Here is a 24,268-nt window from a genome sequence, read left to right as displayed (position 1 = left end):
CAGAGTGATTCGGATATTCCCTTGTGCAACCGACCAAAACCTAATGAAGTAACGACAACGTAAACGAAGCTTCTCAATATCCGCGCTTCAAGGAGCCTGACTACACACAGCCCACAACCTCCAACCCTCGTCTCCATGTCTCAGGAACAGCTTTAAAAAGTGAGACCTTGACACTCGTGACACTCGTGACATCCGTCAAACAAAATAAAAGAATGAAAAAGCGGGAACAAATGGCCCTTTCAAAATCGGAGGAATCCCCTTCTCAACCTCGTGCTTCCGTTTTCGCCTCGTTGCATCGCAAACCCCACCCCGACCCCAGAGGTGGCACAGATGGAGCAGCGGAAAAGGCGCTTGAGACGCGTGTCGAAGCCATAAAAGCTGCGAAACGTTACCTCCTCGAAACAATCCGGGATGACTGGTCCTACGAATACCAATCTGCTACTCCTCCTCCCAAGTCGGACCCCAACCACGTGTACGTGCCATTACAACCGCAATCATCTATTCAATGCGACACTTCAGATGGAGGAGTACAAGTACATGCGCGCCAGGTACGGGAATGGCGGGAGCGGGAACAGGATAGCTCTTGTTCGGAGAGCGGGGGAGGTGTGGGGGTATTTACGGGAATATGTCCGGGACCGTTTAATTTACTATCAGCTTCACCTAAGATGAAAGACTCTTACAGGTTTCAGTCCCCGGACGCCGTGCGGGAGAGTGTTTTGGAAAAAAAAAGGAAGCGAAGGAAGGTTGTGGAGGAAGAAGCAGCATGGAATGAAGGGTTGAGGATATGGATAGAGAGGCGGGATGCGTGGACGGGGGCTATATTGCGCAAGCCGACAGCAGTGAGTCAGAGGAGTGGATCTATTTTGGGTGCTACAGGGAGCAGTGAGGCGAGTGGTGCTGGGAGCTGTGCCAATGAGGAGAGTGAGGATGTGGATATGGCTCCTCTGGAACCTTCCGAGAAAGGGGATACTTCATCGCAACCGCTATCTTCCTCAGGCACAGATATGCAGACAGCAAAAGCTCGGATAAGTTCGCCTCCTGATTCACTAGGCAATAAGGGAATCAACGGAGCCGCCTCGCCCATCAATACCTATACCAATCCCGACTTTAACCCCAACCACCTGCGTGTTCCAGATTCTGAAGAACCCCTAATCCCCGTTGTGGAACCTCTCCTCCCAATCACAAACCCCGTTCGGGCCTCTATAAAGCCCGCCATATACCCATCCATCTACAGCAAAGTCGTCATCCAATCCCTAACACCGGCCATACCAATAAACCTCTCAGATGTTACCAAGGCCCTCGTCCAGGGCTGGAAGGCGGATGGTGAATGGCCACCAAAACCAACCGTCACCCAAGACGTATCTATCGTGAAAAAAAGGCTAGGAGGAAATAAACCTCCTCCCACCGAGGATGCAAGGAAATCCAGAGGGCTGAGTGGTTCAAGTGTTACGGGTGCCGTGAAGAAGGTTCTGGGGTTATCTGGTATCAACACTGGCCGCCGCTTCCACATTCGTGGCGGGAGCCATGTCGGTGCGGGTACCAGTGCGGGTGCGGGTTCACCGACTGCATCGGGTGTTGCGTCGAATGAAGTTGCGGAGACACATTAGTTTATGGTGAATAAAGTTGAGGCGATGAAGATATATGACGAGGACACGTGCATGTGGATTCTAGCATTGGCTGTGCGTTGTTTTTCGTTGTCTCTTTTTGAATACCTATCTGCATCCAAAACATGATTAATGATGACGACGGCGACGATGATAGTGATGATGATGAAATCATAGCGTCTTTGTACCACGTTTGACTTTGCACACTCCATATTGCATAGTGCATGGTGCGTTGGATTGGGGACATCTGTTTTCGGGTATATTGTGTTTTTCTATCTAGGTTAATATTCCATCATCTCAACTTCAAGATATCTTGTTTCTTGATCGTGGTTGCTGTGGGCGTTTAATCGTGAAGCTACAAGGGTACTGGAGAGTTATCATAGCCGTTTCACTTTGTGTATTTAACAAATACATAAAAAGCGACCGATTCCTCCTTTACCTGTAAAATTAAAAGTCATGATCTACGTTGTTTGTAGAAACAACCGAATGGCCATAATTAGTTTGCTCATCAATGTATATTATATATATATATATATATGTCTAGCTCATAATCCGTGTCGTCCTATCAATCCGATGAAAAGGAAAAATCCTAGCAGAAGCAAAATCAAACGTACATTTCATACCCCGCTAATCCGTATCAGCATGTACAGTACAAACTCATAAAATATCTAGTCATAAATTCATGATTGCGCTAAAAGGACGAAGAAGAAAACGCCATCAACCTCTCCATAGTCCCGAAATATATCTCAACAGTCTTGAGAAATGCCGCTCTTGCGGTGCCTACCGAGCTGCAAGCGGGATCACTGACGACAACCTCCTTTATCTGCTGAGTATGCTCAGGGCGAACGAAATATTTCCCATTATGAAACGACCAACCGTCCTGGAACCGGGATTGCAGGGCACGGGCGGCAAAGCCGCGAGCATCTGCAAAAAAATGTGGTGCGGAAGAATGATTACTTTTTTGGCCGCTTTCAGTGAGGACTAGGTCAAGCGTCTGGGGGCCAACAGCGTCCGCGGGATTTAAGAGAGTGCAGGCTGCGAAGAGCATAAACTGTTTGAAGATATCCACGTATGCGACGAGGGTGATCGCCTGGTCCGAAATTCGGTCGAGGTAGTCGATCACAGGGAGTGATGTAATTATTGTTTCGAGAACGGAAGTGACCGTAAGCAAAATATGGGGTTCGTCGAGCAGGCCAGGGTGATCTACTAAAAGACGAAGAGCATTGTCAATTGCCTCAAAGTAGCAGATCAGTGCCCCTACAAACATGGAGACGTTCTTGACATCGCATGTGTTGATGAATACAATCGAACCCATTAAAACCCGCGTTAACGACTGCAATAGAGGCCGCGCTACAATCCATGCCCCGGGAGCGATGAGACATATCTCCACATAAGCCGGGAGGATGCAACGGAGCATAAACAGACGGATAGTGGGGTGGTGGCGTTCACTGGGCTCATTGGACTCTGACATGACAGAGTAGAGTTGATCAACTAGGTACGACTGCTGGCCGTCAACCGCCGCTCGTTCAGATACATGGTGAAGAAAGGTGAAGAGTTCGTTCGCAACCTTGCTAGATGTGAACCGAACTGCATAACCCTTCAATTTGCCGACAATATAGTTGGGATCATCCACTGGAAGGGGAAATGTGCTTGGATTTGTGAAGAAAGGATCAATCAGACATATCCTCTGTGAATGTTGCTGGAGAAATGCAACAACTCGATGTACAAAGTCGACGTATGAGGAATGCACTGAGGAATCAACATTGCCCAATTCACTATAATTTGACTTCATCTTGCTCATCAATGTTTCAATGAGCCCGCGATACCGACTTCTAGTATTTTGCATGGCATGTGCACTGAGATCTTCCGCATCCGACAGATGTTCCCGCATGTTGGAGAGAATGCACGATATAAGTGACAATCTTCTTTGAGAAAATTCCTGCAGAGTAATCTCATACCGACGCTTTAACGGATTTTTTGAGAAAGGAAGATTCTTTAGGAGCGCACTTGAGGCATCGGTGTTCATGATGGCATTAGTCAATGCATGCTGATACTTCAGCATTGACCCCCTTTCGACGATGCATTCCACCCAATGGTTCAATACCTGGTTTTCGCATTCTGTATAAAATTCCGTGTCCTTTTCGATCATGCTTGCGAGAAAATATGGCAAAAACTTTTGTGTCTGGTTGGTGGCCCTTAATGAAGCCCAGGAGTCTTCACTGTATTGATTGACGTAGCTGCTCCATTCTCGTAATCCGTGACTCACAAGAGTATAGGCGACCGACGACCAAGAATCAGCGACTTTAAGAAGTACCGTGTCGTCTGGAGATTGGTCTTCACCATAACAGGTGGAGAGAAAGCGAGATAACACAGGGCGAATGACGGTATTCAGATGCTCAACAGGCGGGGCTGCCCCGGGTGTTCCCCCTTCTTGCGCATACAACTCCGCTACAACCGCCCAACCCTCAAATTCCTGACTATCATCGCTTGTTTCGGTAGGTCCTGTTAATATTTTGGATTTAATGGTAGTATTTGCGTAGGCAACCATGACGTCTAGCGTCTTACATATGAGTGCATATAAGCGGGTGACCCTGGGGTTGAAAAGCTCGAGCAATCTGGCAAAAGGGAGTTTCTCCAGTAGAATTTTGGCTTGGTCAGGAGTTCGTGCCGCCTCGATTGCAATTTTCAAGTTGACCAGGGCATTGTCTAATAGGCACTCTATTGGTTTCTGGTATTCAATGACAGTCTTTTCGACGGTATGGCGAGAAAACAATGAATTTGAAGCGACTTGGGCTTCTATATCAGTTCGCGCATGGGAGTGCTGCTGCAACATGTCAACAACAAAAGAAGCATGCCAATCAGCAAAAGGTATTAATCCGGCACTGTCTTCTTCCGTAGATAATTTGAATCTAACCAGTCTCAACCAGGAATGAATGTTAATGCTGCACACCTCCTTATGAGCCGTGGCGGGATGTACAAGGTTGCGTATAGTTTCAACTCGTGGTCGACAGGTGTCAGGGGTAGCCCAGTACAGCGTACAGAGAAGGTCATGGTGGTTTCGTAGGGCGTCAAGATCCTCCAAGCGGAGAGGTTGGTCTTTTGGATACTCTCGGCCATGATTCGGTAGCAGGCGCCAGGCAAAATTTCGGAGCTTTTTCTTATCGTATAGGTCAGTCATCCTCTTGAGGCCTAGGGCTATAGTTTTGAGCAGGATATGGAAACAGCTATCCCTGGGTTCCATCTCTAGCGTTGGTTGTCGATCAAGTTCGTCTAGAAATTTTGGTGAGCCGAAGGATTGCTCTTGGTTAAGGTTGTGAAGCCAGTTCGCGGCGAAAAAATCGAAGAGGGTGTCTAGTATAATTTTGCTATGCCGCCAGCCCCAACTATCAATCAAGTAAAAACAACGGTGGAAGAGCGCTCGACAGTAATTGTTGAACGCTGGGGAAGAGCTTTTTGAAGGAAGTGCGTAAGTATCAAAAACGGGCGATACCAGACGCTTGACCGTCTGCCACTGATCGAAGGTTTCTCTAAATCGGTGCCCCGGGCGGAAAATTCCGAGCTCGTCAAATTCGTAAAGTGGAAGTGTCGTGAATACTCCGTGCCATAATTTCTCTAATTCACGGGCGTCATTGGGCAAATTTGAGCAAGATGGAGGCGTAATGGCCTGCGAAAGAAGATCTTGGTTGGTACCGCAAAGCATCGGGTCTGTATAAAATATCTTCTGAACAACGAGAAATGCTTCCACGAAGGGATGATCGTCTTTGATTCCAGGCTCTCGCTTCTGCTGCCATTTAACATCCGCCAGAAACTGCTGAATAGCTGCTAATCCTGCATTGTTTAAAACGCCTCGTAGTACCCGATTTTGAATTGTCGTCATAATGCCAACGATTTCAAAATACTTGGTAGACTGAATCAGTTCATGCGAAGCAATTTGGCGTATTTGATTGGCAAATACATAAGTTAAGACTTCCAATTTCATGCGGAACTGTGTAGCTGTGGTGGAGTCGCATGGATTGACTGCGATTGAGAATTGCAACGTATCCGATACTTTTGATAGAAGAGCTGTGCATCTATCGACAAACATGCATCTATCGACTGGGTCCATAAACCATAGTTTGTCACTCACATATGCAATAATAGAACGGAAGGTATCTAACGTCCGGCTTACTCTTACAACAGAATCACGCGAGATACTCTCATTGGACCATTCGTAATTGCTGGCCGCTTCTAAAACCTTATCCAGCAAAGCACCAAGCTCCGAGGATACGGTCTCGCTCCATGGACCCCACTGGTAGCTCTGATCAGCGTGCTGTATTATAGCACGGCCACTATCATGGGCAAAGTTACGAGATGAGAGCTTCATGGAGCGCGAAAGATCACCACTCCCAATGAATGTCGATGAATGGAAAAAGGTACCAACCGGGAGGGGGAAAATGTCAAAATTGATCGTGTAGACCGCCGAGGAGGGCCTGAGACCCTTTAGAGGAGGGCATTCGCTGACTTCAATTGGTTTTACGGAAAGAGTTTCTGCCGCACCGTTATCAACACTGATGGCCTGGTGACCTTCAACACTTTCCACATTGAGATGCTGGGGAGGGCGTTTTCTTCGTTGACGAGGTCGTCGTGTCCGGCCTTGTTCGGGAGAGAGCACAACGTCATTAGGGGCGCCGGAGGGCTCATGGGATGTCGTTGAATGGGTATTTTGTGACACGACACCTGCCGTTAAAAACCTTGCCAGTGGTAAGCTGGTGTTTCTGCCCTGAACCGAAGCTGTAGTTCTGTATAGTGAGTTGAGCGTAGAAAGTGAACGTTGAAAGCCTGATGTACGGTCAAGGCTCGTCACTGAGAGGTCCAACTGTGCAGGTCTGGGTGCATTTCGCCGAAGGGATGAAATCGCATAACCGCCTTTCCGTACCGTCCAGCGCTGGCCAGCCTGGCGTCGACTGCGTGAAGGGCTTTGTGGGTTTAGACCTCCTTCCCGCGACGTTGAATGCAACTCTAAAGCAGGTTTGAGTTGGCCACCTTTAGCACTTCCGGCGTCGACATCAATCCGAGGCGAGTGTACCGTATCCGTCCGGGCCTGATGTCCTATATTTTCATTGCGTTCGATATGGCTATGGCCCGCCACGCTGCTATTATATGACTGTCGAGGTCTCTTTGCTGTATGATTGCCTGTGATCCTACTCTGCTGAAGCGAGCCTGCCTTCCATTCTGCTAGTGATCTATTGGCATCCTCAGTGTCTTGTCTTGTTCCAAGTTTTAAATATGTCCTTGTTGGGCTTTTCCGGCCCTGATTTCGGCGGGATCGCGCTTGTCGCGCTGCTACGCGGAGAAATTGCGGCTGCTCCCGAACTGGTTGATCCTTTACGTCAGTTACATCTAATATGCCTAATCGTGGAAGCCGGAATTTCGGCGGCGCAGCTGCAACGCGTGGTCTTTTAAGGGTATCTGTTATTCTCGCTTGGTGCTGCGGGCGTTGCCTCGACATTGAGGCTACTTGAGAACGTGGGCGTTTCTCGCGGTTGAACCCTAGAGTGCGATGCTTGTCGCGTTGCTTTGCTTTCCTTGGAGCTGGCGGTAGCATGTAGTCAATACGGTTATCTTCAGGAATGTCATCAGCATCGTCTCCTGCAAATAAATCACCTGTGTCCATCAATTCTGAGAGAATTTCACCCGAGGTTTGATCAGCACGGGTTGGCTCATCGTCGGAACTTGAGTCATCAGGCATGAGGAGAGCATTCGAACGCATTCCTTGGTTATGGGTATTGCTTCTATCTCTCATTATTCTCCGGGCCACACCTTTACCGCTCTGGCGACGATTGCGTAAGTAGCTAAGTCTTGCTTTCTCGGCCGCTGCCTTCTCCCTTTCCTGTTGCTGTTTAAGGTCAAGTCGTGGCCATGAGGCCGGTAGCACCCCCTTAATTCTCCGCCTAAGCCGTTGGATTTCAAGAGTCGCATGATCTTCTGGTTCGTCCAGGTCTTCCGTTACTTCTGGTGGGTCTATTTCTTCCACATCATTAACATCTTCCATCGACGGTAGCAATTGTGACTGTGATGAGTTATTTCCCGTTTTCGAATGAGTCTCAAGATCAAGGCCCAGTGAGTCGTCTATCGATATTGCATCCAAATTTACAGTCCTTTCTGGCTTGTGTAAAATCGGACTGACTAGCGGAGAAGGGCTGCCGCCACGAGGGAACCGGAATTTGGCTGATTTCTGAAGCCCATTAACCGGTGATTCTTGTCCAAACGGGGGCGAGGACGAGGGAACATCGAAGACATCCTCAGGTTCAAGTGGCGGAGTTCCCATCAATCGATTGTCAACGACGACCTGTATTTGGTTTGGTCTAGCCGCCTGGGGCTCATTTCCACGGACCCCGCTATAAGTGCGAGATATTCTTCTACGCTTCCGGTTGGAGCCATTTGCATCACGTCTCGACAGTGGTAATTTGGTAGAGCTTGAAGGTATGGGGCCATTTCTGGAATTGCCTGTCTGAGAGGAATCTTGCAGTGGTCGTGTAGGCTGAGTTAATTTCTTTCGTTTGGATCCCGCAGACGGAGATCTAGGTGGGAACCGGAACGACGCTGCCGGGCTGCTCGATGGAGGGGCATTTTCATCCACGAACTCCTGGCCTTGAGACTCTTCCTGGCGATTAGAATCACTGTCTGCGGGTGCTATACGAATCGGGCGTATATTGTGACTTGCACACCATCTCTGGTATTCCACCTTGTCCGCTAAGTAAGGGTGGAGGTTGATGAAATTCCGACCCCGCAGCGTTCTCTTTACTCCCGGATTTCGAAAAGATGGCGGGGTTTGCGGATTCGACGGAGCGGGTGACAAAGACGAATCTTCGGTGTCATTCCCTCCATCCTCCTTCGAAATTTTGAATTGCGAGTCCTTTTTAGCTGGAGTACGTGGTCGGAAGTGTTCCTCGAATTGTAACTCATCAGGGGAGGAACTCCGGTCAGTACTTGATGGGAAACAATGAATGGCATCCGAAGAAGATGTGGTGTTTCCAGTAATGGTACTGGGTAACTCAACCCTCGAGATAAAATTACTCAAGCCATCATCATATTGGAGCGGGTCTTTGTCTAGATCATCGCCCTCAGAAGGTGCGTTACCAAATCCCTGGGTAACGATCTGAGAATCGGGATTCTCCTCCACTTGTTCTTGTGCCTGGTCTCCCAGGGGATGCAGATCCTCCGTGATAAATTCCTGTCTATGCGTATTGGATTCCGTTATCTTTCCGGCCTCTTCAGCCAGCCTATCCGTTTGCTGTTTCTCGAAACGTTCGCTGCAAGATACTGAGAGATCATGGAACTCCGGGCCATCTTGCACCTGATATCCGAGTTTTCCATGCGCACTCGCGTGCTCCGTAGAATGTTCATCATCCCCATGTGAACCGGGTGTCAAAGTCTCTCCGGTCCCTTCACTTAATTTATTGCTTTGCTGACTGTCGAATTCGTCTTCCTCATCCGAGTCTGGAACAAAGCCACGCTCTCGCCATAATTCCATTTGCAAGCCAACAGTGATAACCCATCGCCTTATGCTGTCATAGTAAATAATAAGTTAAATAAGCGGAATATATGGTGTTAGGTGAATTCGAAAAGGGTTTTCGCAAGTTCGTTGGCGGCGATTGGAAACGTTGTATTCGACGCGTCGTGAAACACGCGACGGCAATCGCGATCAGTATCACGTGATGTCGGCTTGCGATTTTCTAAAATCCTAGAGCATGCAAGCAGTTTTTTTCTCCCTCCGGGATTCGCTTTCGTTAACTGATCAATTGCACAAACAATCCTTGCCTACGATGGGTCGAATGCGTGGGTTCATCCCAGTTGCCTTAGCTGTGGGTTTTGGTGTCCTCAATGGTAGCTAACTACCCACCTACCATCTTTTCCGACTTCCCACCATTAACTTTTGAAACTGTAGGATATGTGACATTCGCGCCGTCGTTTCTGAGCTTAGAGGCGGATAAAAAGCATGAGAAGGCACAGTAAGCTTTACTCTAATTGCCTCTGAATTGGCTTGCACACATAAATGCGAACTTGTGCTAAATAATGTCGATGTCAAATTATAGCGGGACGGAATCAGCAACGCCATCACAACCATCTCAACCGCTACAGCCATCCCAGCCAAAGCCAGTCGTGGACAATGTAGCCGCTATGCCTGAGGATAAAAATAGCACTGCTAAAACCGTATCGGAATCGCCCAAACAATAGCCGGAAGCTATCTCCGCAAATTTTTGAGGCGAAGCCAAAACTATACGATTACCGATCCGAAGGCTGTCGTATATTTGTGATTTACCATATCAGCAAACGGCATGATGTGAATATATCTACCCGCATAGACATTGAAAGCCAGGATCGTGCGGACGCCTGTAAACATAGGGCAATTTTCCATGCTGAGATGGACGTCACCTGCTGGTTCTACTAAGAGGTACCAAGCCGAAGGAGACAATATGACGATATTTTACCAGCTTCGGGCTGAAGGAATCTTCGTACCAGGGCCCCTTGCTCGCCTGGACCCTATATATACAGTCTCCTAGAGTTTGGGAATGATAGATATGGTATGAGCCTGGCGATGTGAAGAAAAAGAGTACAATTACTCCGTAAAGTTTTGACCGAAAGATGTTTAATTCACAAAATGGTCCAACAAAAATAGGAGCCAACGAAACTTTTGGGAAGTTTCCTCGAAGAAAATACTCAGCTGGCAGTGAGGTACAGGGAACGTCTGCATATGCATATATTTTTTATACGTCGAGATACTCAGGGGCTACTATATATTACACCTACTAATAGGGCTGTTTTTGTATGCAGAGTTTCCAATTTATACAAGCGGGGGTACTATTTTATAGCCCTATCCAACCGATATATATAAAAAATAACTCCACCCTTTTGGTAGTAATACACAATATGCCCGTATTGCCCTCGCCTCCCAATAAATATGAAAGCCATCCCGCACATTAATGAAAATAGTCCGAAATTGAAATGCACCTCTAAACGCCTCGCTGGTATAAAGGAATAACAGAGGGAAAGCAAAGCCATTTTCAATGGTTTTACACCTCTTCCACAAGTCGGTGGCCCCGGCTAGGCTCAGTACGCCGATTCGTAGGCATATTTCCAAAGATCCGCCCGGCTGGTGTCCCAAACCATTCCTCCGGCACCCCAACGCGACGACCATCACGGTTAGAAACATATCGTATCATTATCGGGTCAGGCTTTTCGGGTTCCTGTGGTTCTTGGGTTCTAGGGGTTGTGTCACCAGCGGCTGCGGTTTCGGCTGCAGAGATCTTGCCCCGTCGTTTGGGGGCTTGTTTTTTGAGTAATTTGTTAATTGTATCCATCTTAATTTATTTTCAGACTTGTTAGTTATGTTCCATTTGGAATAGAGAATAGATGCGCTGGTTTCATAAAAAATAGGAGAGTTTACCTTTTCTTCCTCGTTGCGTTTTTCGCTGAGGTTTTTACGTCGTCGTGCCATTTCAGCTCGTCGCATGGCATGCTCTTCAGCAGTCAGGTGTTTCTTCACCTGCGGTTCTGTACAGTTACATAAAAGTGTCAGCATCTAGTTTGAAAACCCATAGAAGAGAATCTTGCAAGTACAAAGGGTAAATTTTCTTACCCATTGGTAATTGTAGGAAATCACCCCCAAGCTCCATACGGCCTCGTTGCCGTTTAGTCATCTTCGTTACATCGGGAGTACTTGCTCGACTGGCAGTAATAGGAGTGCCGCTGTCACTCTCTACTTCTTCTTCATCTTCTTCTTCTTCTTCCTCGTCCTCTTCTTCTTCTATCTCCTCGTCTTCTACAAGCTCTGATGGCTCATCTGGCACGGCCGTTTCATCAGGTTCCCCATCGGCGTCGGCATCAGAATCTAATTCTGAGAGCTCTTCATCGTCATCATCATCGTCATCATCAAGGTCCATATTGGTGTCGGTATTCTTCAGCCTGCCACCTCCGGCAGGTGTAACTGTAACAGTCGGCCGTGCCGCAGCCTGTTTGGCGCTTGGGGAAATTGGAGGTGCATCATCCATGTCAACATCATCACCATCAGCGTCAGGATCAGTCTCGGCATCGGCATCGGCATCCTCATCCTCGCTCTCATTTGGGTCTACTTCACCATCCGTCCCATCAGCATCAGATACATTCGACTCCTCCTCTCCATCTTCATTCATTGACTCGTCCAAATCCTCATCTTCGTCTGTGTCAACTTCCACCAGGGTTTTCTTCGATCGGCTATTTCTTGGTCCCGTAACAATCACCGGTTCTGTGAAAATATTGTGATGACGTTTTTCAGGCCCACTAGTAACCTCCCTAAGCTTACTCGACGGCATCTTAACTTTTAGACGAATAGATCTGTTTGTGTCTTTAGGGGGGCTGGGTGGTAAGCGTGACACAGTAACTGATGGCGAGGACGGGGTTTCGTCCACGACTCTGTGAAATCTTAAAGTAGAGTTAGAAGGAGATAATGGCATATTGGTTATAGTGGTACGAGAGCGCAGAGTGCGCTGGGAAGGCATGATGGAAGTATGCAGTAAAATCAAATGATGGCTGGGTCAAGAAGGAAGAGAGGCCTTTCAGTCATAATCCTCCAGGCGGCGGGTTGGGGTTGAGGAAGAAGCAGGGAATTGCAACAATGAAGGAGAGAAAATATTCTAAGCACAGTGCTCGGCTGACAGAGAGGGGGACGTGTTTCCAGCTGAGCACTGAGGCGCAATCTGAACTGGTGCTATATAGCACACAAACACCAGCAGGGAATGTGCAGGAGGGAAAAAGGTGTAAATCAGCGAAAGGTCACATATGCAAAATATGCACCGCACTGGCCAATCTTTATGGGTGTGGATGTGTGGTACAAAGAGCGAGCGTTCCCGGATGCTGACAACCTCCCAAAAGTCTTCTGGGCATGACAGTCGCTGCGCGTATCTTTTATCTTGTTTGTTACTCAAGAGCCAGCGAAGCAACAACCCCGGATCATCGTTGGGATGTTATTATATTAAGCTGGCGGCAAGATTTGTCCCAAGCCTTCCATCCAAGCAATGAACCTCGGAATTGAACTTCTTATGATGAGATAGGAAATTATAAGCGCAGACGCTGGAAGACAAAATAAAAAAACATCCGGCAGACCACCGAAACAAGTATATATGCAGTGAATCAATCAACTTCAAAATCGTAAACCTTACCTGGAAGGTTCTGATTGACTTGGGGTCGGGGCCTGCCAATCGTCGCTGCTGCTGGTGCTGGCTGTCTCCGTATTTTGGTAGTACGACGATTCACGGTCAGACTGTTGGCGAGCTCGCGTCAGAGGCCTGTCTGCCATGGAATTTCGGTCTGTCCAAGGGGCGGGTGGGATGGTCGTGGATAGCGGCTTGCCACAGCCACTACGGCGAGAAGACGTGAGTTGGTGAGAATAGCTTGCGCCAGGCGGGGACAGCCAAAACGCAAAGGAGAAACTCAAATCCTCAGCGTACCAATGACCACGATGTCGGGTTCAAAGAGCTCTTTGCTATGGGGGAATGGAAAACTCGAGGATATGTATTTGTTTGAACAGCTCATCGCGAAACTGTCTTCAACCTCGTTCGAGAGAGCTTTTTGAGGTTTGGCGAGGATGGGACGGCGGTACATGGTGGCCCGCGCGGAGATACTTAGCGGGCCACAGCAATCAGCTGCTACGAGAGGTATTTCCGCGTTTCGTACAAGCCGAGGTCCATCGGGTCGGAACCTTAAATTCCCATGACAAGCGGGCAATATCAACTTCATTTCTCAGGACGACGACGGTTTCTGGAATCAGCCCTCCCTATTCTTCGCTCCGAACCTTCTTGTGCTCAACAGCTATGGGCGGCGATTCAAAGTCAAAAGCTCTGGCGATTCCAAGCTGGCAGCTTCCGCACGCGGATAGCACCACATCGAATCCTGCGACGGCGGTCAACGCTTCCAGCGAGGATAAAGAGAAGACAGAATCATCCGCAAGAGAGACTCTGATAGAACAAGCTTCCCGATTCCTGGAAGACGAATCTATACGCGATGCCCCGACCGATAAAAAGGTTTCGTTCCTCGAATCTAAAGGTTTGAACAATGAGGATATTCAAAAGTTGCTCGGTGTCTCAAGGAACCCCGAAGCTACAAGCACAGGCACAACATCGCCATCTACAGATTCCGTCAAGACCCTACTACCCTCTTCTCAGGGTCCTCAGAGCCCTCAGATAGATTCATCTAGTCCCATTTCGCCGCCATCCCCTTCAAATAACCTAAATCCGCCAACAACAGCATCAACTCCGCCCATTATAACGTACCCCGAATTCCTTTTGCACACTCAGAAACCACCCCCTCTCGTCACTTTGCAAGGTGTCTTATACACGCTCTATGGTGCTGGAGGACTTGCTGCTACATTATATGGCGCCAGTCAGTTCCTTATCAATCCAATGTTGGCAGAACTATCACGCGCCCGACACGAATTAGCGGAAACAGCCCAGCGCAACCTCTGTACTTTGAATGAAAAGCTCGAAAAGACTGTTTCCTCGATCCCGCCCATGCCCCAGAGCTCCTCGCAGCAGGATCAACAGTTAATCGATGACGATACCGTATCCAATGCCTCAGATCCAACAGAGCTGTTCCATCGAGACATAGCAACACAAACATCCCCCGAACTCTTACCTAGCGCCACTACACCAGTTATAGATCCGGAGACGGATGGCCTTTCACCCTCGGAAAAGACCGTGAATGCTCACGTCAAACGTCTTCAATCGATATCGTCACGATTAACTGATTACCTATCCGAAGAAGATACGTCTGGCATCATACACGGCAGTACGGAGAAATCTGTTGGAGAATTAAAGAACTACTTGGATGGGCTGATATATAGCAATCCTTCGTCGTATCTAGGCTCGAACCTGTATGGAATATATAATGATAATTCCGGCTCAATGAGAAGCGATGGGACTTTCGGTGGCACTAGTAAAGAGGAGGATGCGATTGCGGCTTTCAAAGCTGAGATTCGAAGTGTCAAAGGAACCTTGCTCAGTGCAAGAAATTTCCCTGCTGGTGGAGGCGTTAGATTCGCGGTTCCAGGCACAGGTGCCCGGTAGAATCTTTTCCCTTAATCCCATGTATTTCCTGTTCATTATTCCATGTCATGCTGCGTGGTTGGTCCCCCCTATTATATATCCGTTTGATAGAGCGTGTACGAACAAGATATGTATATTCCCATTGCTCAGATCCAATTCCCGCGTACTGCGCACTGTTTACTTCGGTTTTTCCCCAGCAGCTTTTAATTTTCACCATTCAGCTTGGGGGGCATTACCAATTGGGTCATTTTGAGCTATTTAGCGTATATTTGTTTCCTTTCAATGAATAACTACTCTTGATTTTCCTAAATACATCCTCCAGTTTTCTTTTCGAATCAAGCCTATACAGCTTATGTCAGGTCATTTCATCTTCTGTCACATGATATTCTTCTTTATCCATGGATATGAACAGTATCGCAGCTGGCAATCTTTCAGTTTATGTTCCCGTTTTTCATCAGCAACAGGGCTGAGATGTTCAGAACAAGCAGTTACTTTTTTGGTGTTGTGCCGGATTAACTCAGCACGTTTATTATGCGTTTAGCCTTGGTTTTATCAATCGTCGTGAGGGGAGTGGTTACAACTGCTGCCACCGTGGTGGGAAGCTGATTTTCCAATCCTCCCAGCGCGAAAAGTGCTCACCCAGCCCTATCCCTTTTGCTGCGATGGATATTCACGCCCGGGTGCAAGTTTTGGGGGTGGAGGACCGGCTTTCAAAATATCCGTCTCATGGGAGCGGCGCTGATTTTTTGGACATCTTCCCGCACCCTGTGTTTAAGGACGTGACATGGTGATGTCGGATTGACAACGCCAAACTTGCGCCAACAACAATAGGGAGCAATAAAAAGTGAACATTGAAGGTTCCACCAACTGGCTCAATTCGCAACTGGAAGAATTTCTACTCTGCAATCCGTTAGCTTAGAATCAAATACGCTGCACTGACCCGTATCTCCAGACTCCGATTCTGCACCATCCGAGCTATTTATTAATATCCTTCTCACCAGATCCAACGCCTGACTCAATGCCAAAAGGATTTGTGGGATCTTCGCAGCTAGCTTGCACTGGACTGGATTTCTCGGGTATCAGCTTACCTTCGTGGCCTTACAGCTTTGCCTCTGGAGAAATCGTATAAAGGGATGTTACCTAGCATAGGTTGCAACCCACCACTTCTTTACTGTCCACCTGAGTGCCGCTGCCTTCGTGCTGCCTTCGTGTTTCCAGTCCCTGTCAATTGGAGTTAAATCAATCACCCGCGGGGGTTCTGAGCCACAATGTGGAATTATCCCAGGGCTGCCCTCCTCGCCTTCTGGTACCTTGCCCAAGGCCTGGGGATGGCCTTCCTCGTCAAATACTCCCGTAAAGGCTCTCTCCTCCGCATCGTTGGCTTCACCTGTGTCGCTGCTGTCCAATACTTCTTTTACACTTCTTCTTTCACTCTCGGCAACAATATTCTCTACAGTGCTTCCTTAGCCTCAATGTCACCTGCTCTGTTCGCACACTGCATAAATATTCTGTTCATTAATCCCATCGATGCACAGCATGGTCTGGGGATAAGTATAGGACTAAATTTACGTGGAATCGGCACACCCTGGCTTGCAAAAAACACTCCAGAATTTCCATCCTACTATGGCGGCCGCCGCCCGGGGCGATTCACTTTCCTCCTGCGCCAGAGTGCTATCGTGATCTGGCAGTATCTGATGATTGACCTTTTAGAAGCAGCTGGTTCTGCGCAGTCTCCTGAGGAAATACAGATGGTGCAGGGTCTGGGTTCTGAATTCATGTACCTGAGTGCAACCAAGGAGCAATTGATTGCGCGCATCGCAACGAGTCTGGTTTCCAACTGCGTCATGTCCCGGATGATGGTCGATGGTGTGGCGCGGCTCCTGTCAATTATTTCTGTAGGACTTCGTATATCAAACCCTTCGGACTGGCCGCCTTTATTTAATAGCATGTGGGATGCGTATACACTGCGGAACTACTGGGGGTACGTTCGTTATAAAGTGAATCTATACCAAATACAATATGAAAGAAAAAAAAAGAACTTGAAAAGCCCCTACCAATCCATGCTCTCCGCCATATAACGATAATGACTAACACCGCAGCTACCATTTACTATCTCCGGAGTAAATTCTGGCACCAAATGCTCCGCTGGCCCTTCACCTCCATCTCCAACTACCTAACCCGTCGCGTCCTCCGCCTTCCCCGCCCCTCCTTCCTCGAACGCTACCTAAACATCCTATTCGTCTTCTCGCTATCCGGCATCCTGCACGTACCCTTCTTAGCCACCACCAGCATTTCCATTCTGGACTCCTGGCGCGGTTCAATGCTCTACTTTACCTCTTTCACCCTAGGTTTCATGATCGAGGATACCGCACAAGCCCTTTGGCGAAGACTGGGCGTCGAGAAATTGGGATCGCAACCTGCCAGTGCGGGCGTGACCGTTTTCAAGAGAGTCGTGGGTATGCTGTGGGTCATATCGTTCATGTGTATGACTGTGCCGTTCTTTGGGTATCCGGTCAGTCGTGTACCGGCGGAGAGGAGGGAGCTGATACCAAGTGGATTTAGCATTGTGAGAGTGGTTGGCCCGGAGCCGGTTCTGGGGGCGGTAGGAGTTGGGGCGTTATTTTTGAAGTTTGTCTTTGGGGCGGGTTTGTAGTTGCTGCTTATTCTTTTCTTTCCTTTTCTTCGTTTTTAAGTCCTGAGTCCTAACCGGTTTGAGACATTGTGTTTACACACTTACAAGGGGTATTTAGATAGGCATCATAGAAGAGTAGCCGGCTGGATACTCTATCTTTCGCGCGCCCGAACTCCCAATGATCGTGATAAAAAGGAAAGAATAACATGAGCAAACGCTGGAAGGACCAATTTCATCCTCGCGATTTCACATTAACACAAGGTTTTTTGAGTCACATGCAGGAGACAATCTAACAAAGCCAATAAATTCAAACTGATATTAATACGTAAAGCAAAAGGGAATGAAAAGAAAGAAACAAGCTAAGAGTTACAAACGCGGTTCCTCAAGGGTCACTCGGTCCAATAACTCAATTCATAGTCTTATAACTTGGTTCCCCTATCTCCTGTGCTAGTTTATTGTTCTGATGTTGTACTTCCGACAACACAGGAGAAAGAAATTTATAAGAAAGGGAAAAAAAAAAAACGGAAAACTGCTATATAAATGCTAAATTCATGGCGTCGCCCTGCTCATGCCAATCAACCGTTTCACACCAACCTAAAATGAAAGAGTTGTTAGCCACATCTATCCAAAAGATAGCACGAAGTACCACCCAACACTTTCCCGAATCACAAGTAGAAAAATAGTAAAAAAATAAAAACAAGGGATGGGGCAACTCACCATCCAATTCCCACACTCATCATTCCGATTCGTGAAAATATCCAAATGGATGGCCTGCGCCGTATCGTAATCGCGCGCCTGAATCGCTCGCGCAAGCTCAGCCATACTCTCCACCGTAGCAGGCTTAAGCAGATCCTCATTGTTCAGATGGTCAAAGAGGATATTCAGCCGTCGCTCCGCATCGTTGACCTGCGCCTTGAACGAGGTTGGTGCACGCGCTTTGACTCGCTGCATGTCTGCGGAGAGGATTTCGAAGATTGGTTGCGCGTTGGCGGGGATGTGGGTGCGGTCGCCCGGTGCTGGTTGCAGTTTTATGCGCGTTAGTTTTGATGTATAATATGATGACACTTTGTTTATAGTGGTTGCGGGAATATGTTAACTTACGATATTTAGCAGCTGGGGCTGGCTTCCTTTGCGATTGAGCAGTTCCTGGGCGTGAAGCCGGTGCAGAACCTGGATGTGGAGGCTCTGGTCTTCCGGCTGCAGGGGCGCTAGGTGGCGCATACGGGCCCTGCGCGGGTGCGGGAGGATGATGGTACGCATGTGGGGACGGAACTGGCGCAGGTGCAGGGGCTCCAGTGGGGGGTGGGGCCACCGCCGGCCGAGGAGGTTGAGGAGCAGATGGTTGCGCCGCGGGGCTTGGAGCGTATCGATTGGAGGGTGGTGGTCCGGATGGGGGCGCATTATAGGGTGAAGGCCCGCGAGGGATTTGAGGAGCGATCATCGCTGGCCCAGGTGGAAGGTGTTGGGTAGTCGGGGTATATGCACTTGAAGTTGATGGAGGTCTTTCAGGTGCTTGGAATCCATGCGGCTGGCCCACTGCTGGAGGTGGTGTCATTCGGGGTGGAGCAGCTGGGCCTCTAGGAGGAGGTGGGATTGCCATCGAAGTTGATTGTCTAGGGGGAGGGGGCGGGTGGGGAGACATTGCGTGCGGGGATTGCGAGGGTTGTGGTGGCTGTTGGTTGGGGAAAGGTGAGCTGATGGCACCAGCACCTGCGCTAGGGGTACCGCGTCGTGGAGTCGGGGCTTTGGCAAACCCTTCAGGTAAATCATTCCAAGCAGGCAGATTCGTAGCATAGGTATAAGATGTAACCGTTGATGGTGATTGATTTACAGCCCGGGGAGGTGGTGCGATGTTAGATTGCGGTGCACTTCCAAATGCTTGTGGTGGTGGTCCAACAGGCCCTGATGGCTGTCGTTGTTGCGGCGGTTGATAGCCTGCTGGAGCATATGGATTGCTGGCTTGCATAGGAGCTGGCGGTACGTAAGGGTTGTTTACTTGGGTCATGGTTGCGCTTGGGTTGTATATTCCCTGCGGAACATTGGGCTGCGGGAGCGGTTTCGGAGTTAACCGGGAAGTGCTAGCAGTATGCGCAGGAATTGCTCTCGCGGTCACTTTCTGGGTAGCAAGCTTGATACGATTTCTTGCGACCTCCGCGGCAGGATGGGCTTGTGGTAGTAGGTCGAGATACCGCTTTGCAATGTCCAGTTGTCCATGGGTGGCAGCAACATCAGCATATTCAAGATACTTGTCATAGAGAAGGCTAAGCTTCCAATCTGCTGGCTTTTGCTTTTCCGTATCCTCAAACTTCGTGACATGGCGGAACACAGTCACCTTCTCGATCAGGCTCTGCAGGGCCCGGACATGAATCGAGAAAGTCGTCTCATTGTCAGCGGCTTCTTGGATGCTCTTGTTCTCGTTCTCTTGCAGTTCATCAATCCAGATACCCACGACTTTCTCCAACTTTGAGCTGACCAAGAAGCAGAAAGCCGCATTTTTACGTCCTTCCTTGTCATCTTGGGCTTTGGCCTGTTCTTCGAGCCTGTCTCCTAGCGTTTCGCAGAGATCGGAGAATTCCTCATTGGTCGCAAATGTGCAGAGAGTAGCAATAGCTTCTTTCCAGTTTGCAAGGTCTGCATTATGAACAACGTCCCACAGGTTTTTGCCAACGATAGACGCCAGTAATCTGAGATAGTTCGGTCCTTCTGCTTGCTTTTGGAAGTAGGCTTCCTGGGCCTTGTCGATGCACTTTTGGCCTCCGGATATCGCAACCATAAAGGCATCAGACATCCGGTCTTCCTGGAGACATATGTCAAGCGCCTTCTCAAAGTCTCCGAGAAGCAGTGCTCGAGTTATCCCCCTGTCCGCCTCGGATTCCGACCCAGTGTAGATCTGGAAGGGATTATTGGTCTTGGCGCCTTTAGACGCAGAGAGGTCGGTGAGGAAGTTATCGCCATCGGTATGCGTATCGAAAATCGAAGATAACCGCTTATGTTTCCGGACTCCCGGCCCGCGAGAATCTGATTGCGGCACCCCATTAACCCCCTCCCCGTCACTCCTCTCTAGTCCAAGTTTCGAGAGGCTGTCAGCCGCTTCATCAACTTCGCTAGAGAAACCCAAGTAATTAATGACCTGCTTTTTCGGGTCGTCAGATATCAATGTTTCAATAACCTTCCAATCAGCCCTGTCCGAATCACCCTGAGCATTTTCAATTCTGGTTTCACATATTTTACGTAGATCGCCGACTTTAAGAGCTTCCTCAAAGGTTTGGGTAGCGCTGCTGAGAGTTGAATCTATTTCGAATGGGGTGATTCTGACTTTCGAAGCGCGGGAGCCAGGCTTTCCAGGATCAGTCAATCCAACCGAGATAACTCTACCACCAAAGCCAAACGAAACACTAGCAGGTCTTTGCAACCATTTGGGGGGCGTTGGCAGCGAAAACGTAGAAGCCTGTGGTTGCGACTGAGCCTTTGCGAAGAAGTCTTCGTCGTCGGCAGGCTGGGCTTGGCTTGCCCCAGCTTGCGCAATTGCATCGCTCTTGGTATTCTGGATGGTTTGAATGGAAATTCTACCATCAAACGAAGCCGTAGCAAACATGTTCGGATTGTGTGGGTTCCATCGTGTCTGGAAAGTCCAGTTCGTCACGACGGGGAATTCACCGTACTGAACACCAGTCTGAGGATTCCAGCAAATGGTCCGATTGTCCTTGCCGCAGGACAAGAGCAGGTCTGGATCCTGGGCACACCACGAAAGCGATAACACTCCAGACTCATGGCCTTTCAACACCTATTGCAAGTTAGTTACTCTCCGCAAGGAAGTGGGGGCTCATTTGGAGCTTACTCTTTCAGGGGCGTTAGAATTACGCAAGTCCCAAACTAAAATTAAAGGATCCGTCTCCAATGGAATTGACGTGATAAGTTTCGTTGGCTAGTTAAGACAAAAGTTAGCAAATATATGCGCATCTCAGAAAGTGAGGGGCCACAGTATATGTACCTTTTCCGGATCCCACGCAACAGCACTAACAGCCTTCCGCCCAAGATTATTCAAGGTCAGACTCTCCTTCTTGGTCTTGACATCCCACACTGTAACAAAGCCTGCGCTGCTTCCGGTAACTAAAATATGCGGCACTTTCTTGTTCCAGTCGAGACACTCAATATCGTCTTGTCTCGCAGCGACGTTCCCTAGTCGGAACGGATGATCGATATTGTTCAAGTCCGAGATAAAAAGCTATTGTATATAGGGAATTAGACCTTGCACCAATCGAGACACCACAGTAAAGAAACAGAGATTTAATGTACGAACCTCTCCCTTGCTTCCACCAGTAGCTAAAAGGTTCGAGTGTCGCGGATTGAATTGTAGGGTTTTCACGGGACCGGAGTGTTGGGAGGACCTCGTTACCAGGGGGTCACTTGGTCAGATTAGTATGAGAATACCCGAAATGCGTTACAGTCACTTGAAGAAAGTATAATTCGAGACAAACACACCTCGCTCCGCTCAACAGCTTATCAGCATTCCACAGATCCAACGACCCATTCTCCAAGGCACCTGCGATGATACCTCTAGAACTGTCGTCCGAGTCCGTCCACGCAAGATCATGAAATCTAAGTATTTTAAACCAATTAGTCCACCAGTTCTTAGAAAGAAAAAAATCAAGGAAAAAACCATTTCCTATCTCCCTATTTTGCACAAGAGTTAAAGGAAAACCGTACCCAGACTCCGTGCTAAGTTTCGCAGCCGGCTGTAACTCCGCCGCGCCTCCCTCCCGGTCCAAAGCCAGGTCCCAAAGTTCAAGGTCGGTCTCATTGGAGAAGTCCGCATCGACAGCACCGGCGCGTGTTCCAGTAGCGATGTATGGGGAGGCGGAACCGGGGGACCAAGCAAAGGCCGCTGTGCGGGGTATTTCCCTTAAACGCACCATGATGTGAGGGTGGTGGTGGACGGGGACAGGAGAAAGGGGTTTAAGCGGGACTCGGACGGGCACCCCACAGTTATGCTTGCCCAGGGGACGGGAATAGGCAATGTATATAGATGACAAAATTGAGGATCGGAGGTGGAGGTCCAGGGATAAGAAGAGAATAGGGAGCCCTAGTCAGAGGAGCAGGCTTGTTGTCGACTTAGTCCTTCAATCTCCGTGTCTGGTCTGCTCAGGATGATATTGATCCAGGTGTCCTTCTCACAGGCGCTCCACCAGCCACAGTATATCCTTGGCACGATTTTGTGCCACAGTTATGCGCCACGTGACATTCCACTGGATGGGGGAGTATCAAAAACGGGCGGGCATTGAAAGGGTAACGAGGAGAAAGACCTCTTTACTTTTCCATATTTACCCTCCAAAACCAAACATTCACAAAATGTCCCTTCTCTAGGAAATATTTGCCCGAATGAAACGTACAAACTACAAATCTATATGGATACAATAATCTAAGGGCGCGATTCCCCCATTCCACCCCTCGTCCATCAGTCCAGCTACTACCCCCTCCTGCAAAAATGTCTGAAACTGCAAGATTAAAAAGCACAATCTACGTCGGCGGGCTCGACCAAAGCGTTACAGTTCGCACTCTAACAGAAGCCTTCCTCCCCTTCGGCGAAATAGCCGATATCTCTCTCCCGAAACCGGAGATCCCCTCCTCGACCGATCTACACCGCGGCTTCGGATATGTCGAGTTTGAAGAAGCCCAGGATGCTAAAGAGGCCATTGACAACATGGACCAGAGCGAGCTGTACGGGCGCATAATAAAAGTCGCTGCTGCGAAGCCGCAGAAGGACAGCAATGAGGGACTGGGGAGTAAAACTGCTATTTGGCAACAGGTGGGTTTCTTGCATATTTACATTCTTTTATTATTATTATTGTTGTTGTTGTTGTTGTTGTTTTTTTATACGCATGTATGTATATTCTAACGCTGGTTATCAGGAGGGCTATTTGGCCCAACATGCGGTTAGCGAAGAGGACAAACTCCCTGCTGAGCAAGGCGGAGCGGAGTCGAGTAACAACAGACCAGAAGATCCCATGCAAGGCCTGGAGGGACTGGACGTTGCCGGCCCAAAGCCCGAATGATAAAAAATAATGATAACGAAATGTTTTACTGTATGCGTTTATGAATTGACCGGTTACGACAAATACACGGGAAACGCGGGAGCACAACAAATGAGAAATTTATTTCAAAGAAAAAAAAATAAAAATAAAAAAAATTGAGGATGTTGCTTTCTGGCTGTTATTTTCGGGTGTGAATGGATGGGAATGGTGAAAGCGCACACAATTTCCAGACAGGATAGATAAAAAAAAAGGATTTATATACAGGGGCCAAATTTCCTCCACACATGCATACACATACATGCCACGCGCACGGGTCTAACAATACAAATTAGAGAATCGGAAGACTCCTCCCAATCATCCTCCTCTGCCCCAGACAAACCCTTGCTTCCACAATTTATACCATTATTGGTAGTCTTTTTTCTTTTTTTCTTTTTCTCTCTTCGTTATACGCCAGACCTACTAGCAAGCCGTCCGTTGCAAATTTCCCGTTGTAGTGCTAGGCGTCTTCGGGCTTGGGTCGCGAGAGACGGAGGGTCTTGTCAGTTCTGAATTTTTTAATGATGGAGTACGCTCCGGCACCGAGGGCGACGCTGTGTGTCAAGTCGTATGGGTTAGTACTTTGTTTTGTTTGGGAAACGGTTTATCATTTTTCTCCATTTCGTAATCCTTCTCCTAGTCCGGCATTTTTGGGGCGGGTGGCGGTATTCCGGTTTATTTTTGTTTTGGCTTTTCTTTATTGCGGGGTGAGGGTGATATTATCTTACAGAAGGACGGCGCCTATAGAGATGGAATGCAAATCATCGGATTTAGTATAAGTGCAATAATATACGAGGATTCAAAACGTATTTATTTCCATTGGTTTGAGTACATACCCAGAGGGAGCAATTCCGGGGGAATCTTCTTCAGGGTTCGCAGGCGCTGCGAGACGGTATGAGCTATGTG

At 48.5% G+C, this 24,268-nt stretch overlaps 8 protein-coding genes across 8 annotated transcripts; 5 read left to right on the top strand and 3 right to left on the bottom strand.

The window, feature by feature from the left end:
* The first annotated feature begins 3 nt into the window (after positions 1–3).
* BDBG_05546 (uncharacterized protein) lies at positions 4–2,147 on the top strand. The gene has a single exon (XM_002623992.2). The coding sequence runs from the start codon at positions 213–215 to the stop codon at positions 1,605–1,607; it is 1,395 nt and encodes a 464-aa protein (XP_002624038.2). The 5' UTR covers positions 4–212; the 3' UTR covers positions 1,608–2,147.
* On the bottom strand, positions 2,070–9,221 carry BDBG_05545 (uncharacterized protein). The gene has a single exon (XM_002623991.2). It carries the CDS (start codon positions 9,115–9,117, stop codon positions 2,296–2,298), a length of 6,822 nt encoding a protein of 2,273 aa, XP_002624037.1. The 5' UTR covers positions 9,118–9,221; the 3' UTR covers positions 2,070–2,295.
* On the top strand, positions 6,590–11,002 carry BDBG_05544 (uncharacterized protein). The gene is made up of 5 exons (XM_031722211.1): positions 6,590–7,703; positions 7,782–8,066; positions 8,157–9,470; positions 9,532–9,595; positions 9,680–11,002. Exons 3-5 carry the CDS (start codon positions 9,335–9,337, stop codon positions 9,819–9,821), a joined length of 342 nt encoding a protein of 113 aa, XP_031579035.1. The 5' UTR covers positions 6,590–7,703; positions 7,782–8,066; positions 8,157–9,334; the 3' UTR covers positions 9,822–11,002.
* Positions 9,938–13,294, bottom strand: BDBG_05543 (uncharacterized protein). Its single transcript, XM_031722210.1, has 4 exons — positions 12,782–13,294; positions 11,224–12,044; positions 11,032–11,138; positions 9,938–10,945 (listed from the first exon to the last, which is right to left on the bottom strand). The coding sequence occupies exons 1-4, from the start codon at positions 12,916–12,918 to the stop codon at positions 10,658–10,660; spliced, it is 1,353 nt and encodes a 450-aa protein (XP_031579034.1). The 5' UTR covers positions 12,919–13,294; the 3' UTR covers positions 9,938–10,657.
* BDBG_05542 (peroxin 14/17) lies at positions 13,295–15,757 on the top strand. The gene has a single exon (XM_002623988.2). It carries the CDS (start codon positions 13,433–13,435, stop codon positions 14,681–14,683), a length of 1,251 nt encoding a protein of 416 aa, XP_002624034.1. The 5' UTR covers positions 13,295–13,432; the 3' UTR covers positions 14,684–15,757.
* BDBG_05540 (protein transporter SEC31) lies at positions 15,395–22,458 on the bottom strand. The gene is made up of 9 exons (XM_002623986.2): positions 22,002–22,458; positions 21,777–21,893; positions 21,595–21,700; positions 21,286–21,519; positions 21,133–21,219; positions 18,396–21,078; positions 18,012–18,310; positions 15,751–17,888; positions 15,395–15,562 (listed from the first exon to the last, which is right to left on the bottom strand). The coding sequence occupies exons 1-8, from the start codon at positions 22,208–22,210 to the stop codon at positions 17,844–17,846; spliced, it is 3,780 nt and encodes a 1,259-aa protein (XP_002624032.1). The 5' UTR covers positions 22,211–22,458; the 3' UTR covers positions 15,395–15,562; positions 15,751–17,843.
* Positions 15,848–17,719, top strand: BDBG_05541 (TRI7 protein). The gene is made up of 2 exons (XM_031722209.1): positions 15,848–16,643; positions 16,784–17,719. Exons 1-2 carry the CDS (start codon positions 15,931–15,933, stop codon positions 17,313–17,315), a joined length of 1,245 nt encoding a protein of 414 aa, XP_031579033.1. The 5' UTR covers positions 15,848–15,930; the 3' UTR covers positions 17,316–17,719.
* On the top strand, positions 21,776–24,255 carry BDBG_05539 (peptidylprolyl isomerase). The gene is made up of 2 exons (XM_002623985.2): positions 21,776–23,100; positions 23,204–24,255. Exons 1-2 carry the CDS (start codon positions 22,780–22,782, stop codon positions 23,345–23,347), a joined length of 465 nt encoding a protein of 154 aa, XP_002624031.1. The 5' UTR covers positions 21,776–22,779; the 3' UTR covers positions 23,348–24,255.
* The last annotated feature ends 13 nt before the right edge of the window (positions 24,256–24,268 follow it).

Source organism: Blastomyces gilchristii (genome assembly GCF_000003855.2).
Source record: "Blastomyces gilchristii SLH14081 genomic scaffold supercont1.11, whole genome shotgun sequence".
NCBI classification, from domain to species: Eukaryota; Fungi; Ascomycota; class Eurotiomycetes; order Onygenales; family Ajellomycetaceae; genus Blastomyces; species Blastomyces gilchristii.
This window is presented reverse-complemented; position numbering and strand designations above follow the sequence as displayed.

Excerpts from the sequence above, each read along its gene's own strand:
- BDBG_05546 (XM_002623992.2), top strand. The coding sequence starts at position 213 with ATGAAAAAGCGGGAACAAATGGCCCTTTCAAAATCGGAGGAATCCCCT.
- BDBG_05545 (XM_002623991.2), bottom strand. The coding sequence starts at position 9,117 with ATGGAATTATGGCGAGAGCGTGGCTTTGTTCCAGACTCGGATGAGGAA.
- BDBG_05544 (XM_031722211.1), top strand. The coding sequence starts at position 9,335 with ATGCAAGCAGTTTTTTTCTCCCTCCGGGATTCGCTTTCGTTAACTGAT. Across the intron at positions 9,471-9,531 it reads GGGTTTTGGTGTCCTCAATG|GATATGTGACATTCGCGCCG; the intron begins GTAGCTAACTAC and ends TTGAAACTGTAG. Across the intron at positions 9,596-9,679 it reads AAAAAGCATGAGAAGGCACA|CGGGACGGAATCAGCAACGC; the intron begins GTAAGCTTTACT and ends GTCAAATTATAG.
- BDBG_05543 (XM_031722210.1), bottom strand. The coding sequence starts at position 12,918 with ATGGCAGACAGGCCTCTGACGCGAGCTCGCCAACAGTCTGACCGTGAA. Across the intron at positions 12,045-12,781 it reads AGTCAATCAGAACCTTCCAG|ATTTCACAGAGTCGTGGACG; the intron begins GTAAGGTTTACG and ends CTCTACTTTAAG. Across the intron at positions 10,946-11,031 it reads AACGCAACGAGGAAGAAAAG|ATGGATACAATTAACAAATT; the intron begins GTAAACTCTCCT and ends AAATAAATTAAG.
- BDBG_05542 (XM_002623988.2), top strand. The coding sequence starts at position 13,433 with ATGGGCGGCGATTCAAAGTCAAAAGCTCTGGCGATTCCAAGCTGGCAG.
- BDBG_05541 (XM_031722209.1), top strand. The coding sequence starts at position 15,931 with ATGTGGAATTATCCCAGGGCTGCCCTCCTCGCCTTCTGGTACCTTGCC. Across the intron at positions 16,644-16,783 it reads ACACTGCGGAACTACTGGGG|TAAATTCTGGCACCAAATGC; the intron begins GTACGTTCGTTA and ends CTATCTCCGGAG.
- BDBG_05540 (XM_002623986.2), bottom strand. The coding sequence starts at position 22,210 with ATGGTGCGTTTAAGGGAAATACCCCGCACAGCGGCCTTTGCTTGGTCC. Across the intron at positions 21,701-21,776 it reads AAGCTGTTGAGCGGAGCGAG|TGACCCCCTGGTAACGAGGT; the intron begins GTGTGTTTGTCT and ends AATCTGACCAAG. Across the intron at positions 21,520-21,594 it reads CTGGTGGAAGCAAGGGAGAG|CTTTTTATCTCGGACTTGAA; the intron begins GTTCGTACATTA and ends TATATACAATAG.
- BDBG_05539 (XM_002623985.2), top strand. The coding sequence starts at position 22,780 with ATGTCTGAAACTGCAAGATTAAAAAGCACAATCTACGTCGGCGGGCTC. Across the intron at positions 23,101-23,203 it reads AAACTGCTATTTGGCAACAG|GAGGGCTATTTGGCCCAACA; the intron begins GTGGGTTTCTTG and ends GCTGGTTATCAG.